Source organism: Lycium barbarum, chromosome 2 (assembly GCF_019175385.1).
Source record: "Lycium barbarum isolate Lr01 chromosome 2, ASM1917538v2, whole genome shotgun sequence".
NCBI lineage: Eukaryota > Viridiplantae > Streptophyta > Magnoliopsida > Solanales > Solanaceae > Lycium > Lycium barbarum.
The window spans coordinates 131,950,643-131,960,308 of NC_083338.1; the positions used below are offsets into that span (position 1 = coordinate 131,950,643).

The window sequence follows — 9,666 nt, forward strand, 5'->3', positions numbered from 1 at the left end:
AAATTGAGAGATTTCAATCTTCAAGGGAGCTGCTAGATAGGTAACAAAAATTAAGCCATGCCTAGCTTTTATTCCTCAGAACGAAAGCACTGATCATGTTTTTCACAATGGCACTCTGGCCATGACTTTTTTTGGAATCATTTTTGCTCTATCTTTGGAGTTATATTAGGAGTAACTTCTCTCTCATTTATACTTTTTCCCACTGGTGGAACCACCACAGCTTTATAACATTTGAGGCTGCTTGATCGGTTATAAATTTGACCTTAACGTATTTGTAAACAGTGATCCATACATTATCAGTGCATGAAAGTTAAACCATTTCTGTTACTAGCGAGACTTGTATGGATTAAAGTCATGTCGGGAAAAAAACTGATTGAAGGAGTGATTTAGAGTCAAGATATGACTTTTGAACCTACTAAGAAAATTCACATCCGACCTTTTAATTTGTTGTAGATCTCAAACACAAATTAAAAAGGAGGTATATACAAAGCATTTGGTTGGTGAGTCGGCATTACCCTCAAAATTCTAAGTCGCATGTGAATGATTGTGCTAGAAACTAAAAGCACATATTAGAACAAGTAGTTACGTACGCCAGTGATTAATCCTTTTGGAATCATTAATTAATTGATTTTCTAACCTTTTTAAAGGGGGCAAGCGTTCATCAAGGTAGGAAGCAGTGGTGGAGCCAGTATTTTTAGTAAGGGAGTTCAAAATATAAAAAAGTAAACATACGAAGACGCCAAAGGGGGTTCAACATCTACTATATATACATAAAAAATAATTTTAACCATGTATAAATAGTGTTTTTTTTCCGCCAAAGGGAGTTCATGTGCCCCTAGTAGGAAGCCACATGGGTTCGTCCGCCCCTGGTAGGAAGCCACATTCTTAAAGATATTTAATAAAAATAAAAAGGGCTAATCTCCATTACTTGAACGATTATATACACAAATTAGAGCCATCCTAATATATTTACCAAAATCCACAAGATATGAAAAAAAATCTACGTATGGAGTTTCACTTTTTATCTTTCTCAGAAACTTCTTTTTAGAGTTTAACCATATAGTGTACTATAGATAGAGATAAATAAAAAGCAGCCACAAATAAAGAACTATGCAAACAAGCAGATGAAACTAAAAAACATCACAATTTTTTAATACAGATGGATAATAATAAAAACCTTGATTCATAAAGCTGTCAACGGTATCCTGACAATCAAAATTAAAGATAAACCGGAGTGTTTAGAACAATATACTTGTCCCGATTTACAAATATCACAAAAAATAGGGCCATTGCCCAAAACCAAATATTCATCAGTCAGAAGAATTAATAAAATGATGATGTAGCTGCTAAAATAGAAATATTAGCTATTCAAGCAGTATATCGACATTTGGTGAAGCTTGAGGGAACTGAAGCACTTCTAAGTAGAATAGCGATATTTCAGGTTCTTCAATTGAATTTGCAGGCGTAAGTGTCACCTCTACAAGTGAAGGACAATGAGCTAGCATAAGTTTCATGAAAAAACGTTCATTTGTGGTGTTCACAAAACCATCCAACTTTATCTTTCTAAGTGCTATGAGATCTTCTTCTACACAATTTGGTGTTGACAAATACTCTCTAACTGCGTCCATATCACTTTGCTCTACATTTGCGAGTTCTTCCTGTATATATAACACATACGAGCAATTTAGGTGATCCATGCGTATAACATGGTTTTAACTAATATTCTCATTCAAACACATGATAGATTTAATCCCAAATTTTATAACAAGATAATCTACTTAATCCCTCCAACCAAACATCGTCTAATGTCCATACCCAGTCATTTACTAATTCACATACAATGAAATGAAATTGAGTGAGTACGTATATGATTCATTAAACAAAGCCAGTTAGTAGCTTATGCTAGGGTTTCTTGGTTGATAAGCCAATAACTATTCCACAACTTTTAAGGACAGTGGTGTTATGGTTAAGGCATGTATGTCATTTATTTATTTTGTTCCAAAATTTTTATCCTATAAATAGGTTATACCGGGCAATAGTTTGCCCATTTAGGCATTATTCATCTTTAAGTATAATAAATATAAAACACAAAAGGAAACATGTCTCAAGATTTAAAAAACAATTAGCATGATTTTATACTACTTGCAAAAAAGGAATATGCAACTTCAATATGCTAGATAACATTTGTTTTCCAAGTTTCCTGCTAAACATTTTCACACTGTTTCAAACAAGCATCAATAATAAGAATATATATTTAGCTTTTAGTTAATTACCTCAATTTTAAGTGTATGCAACCGGGGAGCACTTTGCAGCAAGCAAATAACTGCTGAAATTTGAGCTTCATCGGCAAAGCATAGACCTAAGTTGAGAAGCTGCAAATTCTCCAGTGGAGCCTCAAGCCTCTTTGGAATAACATGAGGAACTACAAACTTTAAAAGAAAGAAAAAACAAAAGAATAAGAGAGGGACTTTAAACATTTTCATACAGCTATATAAAACAACAAAGAATAGGATTTGATTAAATTCTATTGAGTATGACTCATAATGATCAACTATCAAAATAATGACTCTGGTTATTATAAAATGATTGAACAATCGGGGGCAATTTACTTACGATACTTAGTTGATATTCATAGATGAAAAATTGTTTCAACCTAAACAAAACAACAATGTGGGTAATCAAACTTGCCAGAGGAGCCGGTGTACAAATAAAAAAGTATGTTTTGACATAAAATAATATATTATATCTCTCTGACTCATATTTACGATGAGCTAAATAAAGCATAGAGTAAAACAATAAATTTGTATGAAACTTACCTTGAAGAACGGACTATTGAAGTCTAACCCTATAAGTTTAGGGAACGAACAAATAATGTCTGTCAAAGTAAACCTTCTCCAAAATTCATATTGCTCGATTTTGTCGCATGTCACAATAGTCAACGTTTTCAGATTGGGATAGGCTTTGAGAACTATCAAATCAACATAGTGACTATCAACAATGTGTAAGCCACGCAACCGGGGCGCAGAGATATTAAGATACTGGAGACCATCACAATATGTAAGCACCATGATCGAGAGAAGTGGAGCCACAAGTTTGGTATACACCAATATTGGATCAAAACTTATTAGCCTTAGATCAAGCCTCACAAGATTCTGAAATGATGTAGAGGTAAGGGGCATCTTGAAGTCACAATTGGTGATATCTAAACGGCTCAATTCTCCAGAATTGAATACGAAAGATGGCAAAGTATATGTGGATTGGATTGAATTATTTTCGATTTTGAGTTCCTTAAGCCCATTGTTAGAAACGTATCGTAGCCAATGATGAAGGTCCCAGTCAGAACCAACAGTTGATATGTCAAGCACAAACTTGACAATTGAACCACTATGTTGTAAGAGGATTTTGTTTATAATATTTTTAAAGTCAAAAGTGACTGAGGATGATGATCGATTTTGATAATCTATTTCTTCATGGAACCGGCGATCTAGCACAAGAAATGGATGTGTAGACCATATCTGATTCCATTTTTGTGATAACACGCTCATCCTTGCAACTTCCTTTATGGTCATACGTTTCAAAATATCATCAATAAGGTTTCTTGGTAATTTAGATATTTTGTCAATATCATGTCCTTCATCGTATTGATTCACATAGTTTTGACCAATATGACTGTCGTTCCTCCTTAATCTGGTCATAAAACAAGTCAAAGCTTTTAGTACATAATAGTGAAATATCAAAAATGACCCTTTCTTAAGTAATCTTTTCAACTCAACGTTATCATAAAGCTAGTGTGATAATAATTATGGCATAAAAACACACTTGAACTACAGTGAAATTTTCAGTTACACACCTGAACTACGCAGGTGTGTAACTGAAAATCACTAAATCACGGTCTATTACCACTTTCATTCACCATCGTTGTTCACTAGCGCTAACACCTCCACCAAAAGAATTTTGCACCATTGCTGGCCATATCATCGTCACCATTTCTACTGGACAACCACCACAACTATCCACCACAAATCACCGCCTTACAACTTAACTTTTCTTAAGAATTTTATATTTATTAATTTTAATTAAAAAATATTATGAATTATCAGATGTTGAGAAAACTAACAATTTTAAGTATTCATTATTCAAATCCGAATAAATTATCTCACTATTCAAACATTAAATGTGCATTCAACTTCTTAATTCATATCAAATTGACTTTTAAAACATAATCCTCTTTGCATTTGAACTTTCCAAAACTGACATGACAGGATCCCCTCCCCCTTCCCCCCACCCCACTTTAAGTCACTCCCACAATCTAGAAAAGAATGATAAAAAGAGAGGGAGAAAAACTTATGTTCTGTGTTATAGATTGTAACACACGTGAACTTAAATTGATCTAACATAAAGGTATCTTTAGTGGAACAAACATGAATTAAAAAAAAAAAAAATCCTCCTCACGCACATAAATTAAAAACAAAATTCATAAGAACATAAAGAAGAATTCTATATGGGAACACGACATCGACTGAGATTATTCCTTTACACTTCATAATTAATGTCACACACAACATTCAAGATTTACAAAAATATTGTTCATAAAGAGAGAAAAAATCAAAAGATAAGTAGCCATTTATGGAATCAATTCTATAAGAACGAAATTGAAACGAAAAAGAAAACAAAAGGGAAATCTGAATTACCTCGCCATTCCAATTAGATAGACAGAATGCCACAGATTAAAGTCTTGGCTAGCTCTTACGATTTATTTATAGATTTCAAATATGTGAAATGACATCCCAAATTTTTTCTTTAGTAGGAAAATGAATTAATTCATTTGAAGTTACTTAAATTTCAAAATTAATTATTTTTCTCTATATTTGGATGTATATTCATTTATTCACCATAAATTTCTATTACAATAATCTCTGATTTGGTTGACTCCAAAATTTGAAAACTTCTCCTTACAAAGTTGTTTCATCGATGTCTTCGAGGCGAAGTAACTTTTAAATTATCTAAAGTATAAATAATTACAATATGTAATTAATTATTCTATATCCAGAGCATTTACATAAACACTTACTTAGAACATACTTTTTCTGCAATGTCTAAAATAGTCTAATCTAAATTAAAGCTTACTTGTATTAATTTTAATTTTTATGTTATTTAGAGAGTTTTCTTAATTCGGTAACGAATGCAGGAGTATTATTTCTAATGGGTGAAAATTATTTACAACCCCAAGTTTATTTTAAAAATCAACCCCCCAACCTCCGCCCTCCCCTAACTTTGAACAGTTATACCGCATTATACCAAACGGAGAATATTCAGAAATATTTTTGACCCTTTTCCCTTCTCTTTTAGGCCTATTTAGGACATATTTTCACGAAATGTTTAGGTTTATTAAACTATTTATTCTGATGCTTATTCTTGTTTAGTTATATTTCTTATGTTACTTAGACCCTAAGTTCGAGTTCATATAACCACATGAATTGTTTTTTGATCGACCCTACGGAAGTGATAAATTAATTTGGATGTGTTAAGTCGGAACAATAATGATTAAAAGAAAAAATGAACTGTTATACATGGACCACAAATTTAAGAGGGGTTATTATTGGAAATCTTCTACTTGATATAAATTAAATACACTGAATCTAACTTCTAGTTACAAATTAATTATCCATATCAAAACATTACACATTCGGATTTTAAGTTGCGGATTAGTGAAAAAGGTTCTGAAATAAATAATTAAATATATGATGATTACTTATTTTGTAACTTGTTCACTCTAAAATTAAAAAACTTTGCGGAAGTTTTCTAATTAGTTCTTTAACCAGTGTCGACAATTGAAGACTCTGTAGTTCTTGAATATCTTAAAACCGAATAAATACATTATATAATTAAAGGATTCTCTATACCCTAAGTAGGGCTATTTAGGAAATATTTTCACGAAAGGTTTAGGTTTATTAAACGATCTATTCTGATGCTTATATAGTTATACTTGTTCATTAAATTTCTTGTGTTTCTTAGATCGTTTGTTGAGTTCACGGAGCCAAAATGGCTTATTTTTACAGTCATTAGACAAAAATAGTATGCTTTTTTTTTTAGACCAAAATGGGTATTTCGTTGGATAACCAACAAAATACCCACACAACGTACTATTCCAGTGCCGATGAATTTCTTGCATTTCGCTACATGTGTAGCGAAATGCAAGATTTTTTATTTTTTTTTTAATTTTCCTTTGCATTTCGTGAATCAATTCACGAAATAGGCATTTTTAATATTATTTTTTTTTTTTGCAATTCGTGTAATTAAAACTGTTTTTTTTTTTTAGCATTTCGTGATGCAATTCACGAAATGGGTTTTTTTTTTTATTTCGTCAATTAAATGAACGAAGTTGATACGAAATGCAAAAAATTGCAAAAAAAAAACAAAAAAGCCTATTTCGTGATTTGATTCACGAAATGCAAGAATTTTTTTTTTCCTTTGCATTTCGTGAATCAATTCACGAAATAGGCATTTTTTTATTTTTTTTTTGCAATTCGTGAAATTAAAACTGTTTTTTTTTTTTTGAAATTAAAATTAAAACTTTATTTTGAATATAAATCTAATTCAATTAGATAAAAATATAGGAGAAAGAGTAGTTGTAAATTGGTGAAAGTGTAGTTGTAAATTGGTGAAACTTTAAATAGTCATAACTTTGCGCTCGGATATCCGATTTATGCAAAAAAAAAAATGATTTTGCATATTTTTTCGAGATCTAGCAGCGCAAACCGCGGCCGGGCCGATTTTCTAGAAAACCTCTTTTTTCCCTTCCAATTTTAATTTTCCCCTAAATTGGCGGGAAATTTTTAGTTTTCTTTACTTATAATATGATGATGCGCAATAGACTTCGACATAAAAATTTCGGAGTAATGTAGCTGTGAATGTCAATTTCACTTATGTGGTTTCAATTTTTTAAAATAAAGCTGACTAATTTTCTCAACATATTGGATAAAACTAATTTTTTTTTTATCCTATTTCATTTTTTAATACACGAAATGCAAAAAAATAATAATTATAATTTCCTATTTCGTTGGTATATCAACGAAATACAAAAAAACATTAATGAAAGAAACTGTTTTTTTTTTTTTTTTTGCATTTCGTGAATCAATGAACTAAATAGTTTTTTTTTATTTTATTTCGTTCATCTAAAAACGAAATTGGAAAATATACAGACACACACACACACACACACACACACACACATATATATATATATATATATATATATATATATATATATACATATATATATTATTTTTAATTATGTTTTTGTATTTCGTTGATATACCAACGAAATAGGAAATTATAATTATTATTTTTTTGCATTTCGTGTATTATAAAACGAAATAGGATAAAAAAAAATAGTTTTATCCTATATGTTGAGAAAATTAGTCAGCTTTATTTTCAAAAATTGAAACCACATAAGTGAAATTGACATTCACAGCTACATTACTCCGAAATTTTTATGTTGAAGTCTATTGCGCATCATCATAATATAAGTAAAGAAAACTAAAAATTTCCCTCCAATTTGGGGGAAAATTAAAATTGGAAGGGAAAAAAGAGGTTTTCTAGAAAATCGGCCCAGCTATGGCGGTTTGCGCTGCTAGATCTCGAAAAAATATGCAAAATCAAAAAAAACAATTGCATAAATCGGATATCCGAGCGCAAAGTTATGACTGTTTAAAGTTTCACCAATTTACAACTACTCTTTCACCAATTTACAACTACTCTTTCTCCTATATTTTTATCTAATTGAATTAGATTTATATTCAAAATAAAGTTTTAATTTTAATTTAAAAAAAAACAGTTTTAATTTCACGAATTGCAAAAAAAAAAAAAAATTAAAAATGCCTATTTCGTGAATTGATTCACGAAATGCAAAGGAAAATAATAAATAAATAAAAAATCTTGCATTTCGTGAATGAAATCACGAAATAGGTTTTTTTTTTTTTTTGCAATTTTTTGCATTTCGTATCAACTTCGTTCATTTAATTGACAAAATAAAAAAAAATCCATTTCGTGAATTGCATCACGAAATGCTAAAAAAAAAAAGTTTTAATTACACGAATTGCAAAAAAATAAAAAAAATAAAAATGCCTATTTCGTGAATTGATTCACGAAATGCAAAGGAAAATTTTAAAAAAAAAAATCTTGCATTTCACTACACATGTAGCGAAATGCAAGAAATTCATCGGCACGGAACAGTACGTTGTGTGGGTATTTCGTTGGTTATCCAACGAAATATCCATTTTGGTCTAAAAAAAAAAAAGCATACTATTTTTGTCTAATGGCTGTAAAAATAAGTCATTTTGCTTCTGGATTCTACATTTTTGATCGACACCACAGAAGAGGTAAGTTAATTAAGATAGGTTAGCTAACTCAGAACAATTGTCGATAGTCTATCAGATACAACCTGTCTACTTCACAAAGGTAGGGGGAAAGATTGCATATATCCTACCTCCCCAGACCCTGCTTGTGCACTAGATATGTTGTTGTTGTTAACTCGGAACAATAATGATAGAAGAAAAAAAGTGAACAGTTACAGAGATCATCAATGCAACTTTAGAGAGATTATTATTGGGATGAAATTATTTAAATCTTCTACTTGATCTAAATTAAATATAATGAATCTAACCACTAGTTACAAATTAATTACTGATATTATCAAAACATAACATATTTGTCGTGCAAATGAATCAAAATAATCTTCCATTATGTCGTTTGTTCTCTAATTACGAAATGCTTAAACATTATTAAAAAAAATTGCATATGTGGCTGCTGGGATTCAAGCCCAGGTCTCCACGGCCACAATATAAATATGACTAGGGGTGTACAAAGTAAACCGACAAACCGCACCAAATCGCTAAATCGAGTCAAATTGAGAAAAAAATCCGACTAGTGGTTTAGTTTGACTTGGTTTGGTGTTGAAAAAAAAAACCCGATCATAATTAGTTTGGTTTGGTTTTAGCTAAAAAAAGTCAAACCGAACCAAACCAACCCGACATTACATGTATTCAATTTTTAAAATATTTTATACATAAAAATATTTATTTGTAATGTAATTTATAAATATTTTTTAATTTTTTTCGTAGTTTTTTTTATCTATTATCATATTATTTAAGCTTGAACTTAGAATTTTGAATGTCAATAAGTTTTATATCCTATGGATATTAGTAACTCATATAAAGTCCAAACCAAAACCAACTCAACACCAATACTAACAAAAGAAATTTAATTTACCACTAGGAATGACAATAATGTGGGATCTCTATTATTTAGTTTTGCATAATTGGTTTAGAGAGTGAAAATACATAACTTAAATTTTTTTTCTTGTCATGTAATTAATACTTACTAGCCATACTTATTTTAGCATGACTTAGTATTTTTAGATTATGGCCATTTTCTTTATGGCTTATTAATTAGAAATATTTATTTTAACCGATTTTATTAACTTTTGTTGAATATTTTAATACAATGTCATCACTCTTCTCACATTTTGTGTCATTTTCTTATGAAACACCTTAATTATTTAGTTGTATCTTACTAGGACTAAAGACATATTTGAAGTAAAAGTTATATGTTTCGTATCAAGACTATTCCGGAAAAAAACCCGAGAAAACCGAATAACCCGAGAAA

General features: G+C 30.3%; 2 protein-coding genes across 2 annotated transcripts; both read right to left on the bottom strand.

Annotated features, from left to right (window-relative positions):
- Positions 1-1,177: 1,177 nt before the first annotated feature.
- On the bottom strand, positions 1,178-2,740 carry LOC132622399 (uncharacterized). The gene is made up of 2 exons (XM_060337010.1): positions 2,274-2,740; positions 1,178-1,658 (listed from the first exon to the last, which is right to left on the bottom strand). Exons 1-2 carry the CDS (start codon positions 2,481-2,483, stop codon positions 1,365-1,367), a joined length of 504 nt encoding a protein of 167 aa, XP_060192993.1. The 5' UTR covers positions 2,484-2,740; the 3' UTR covers positions 1,178-1,364.
- LOC132628920 (F-box/FBD/LRR-repeat protein At1g13570-like) lies at positions 2,630-4,699 on the bottom strand. The gene is made up of 3 exons (XM_060344670.1): positions 4,692-4,699; positions 2,817-3,687; positions 2,630-2,653 (listed from the first exon to the last, which is right to left on the bottom strand). Exons 1-3 carry the CDS (start codon positions 4,697-4,699, stop codon positions 2,630-2,632), a joined length of 903 nt encoding a protein of 300 aa, XP_060200653.1.
- Positions 4,700-9,666: the final 4,967 nt, after the last annotated feature.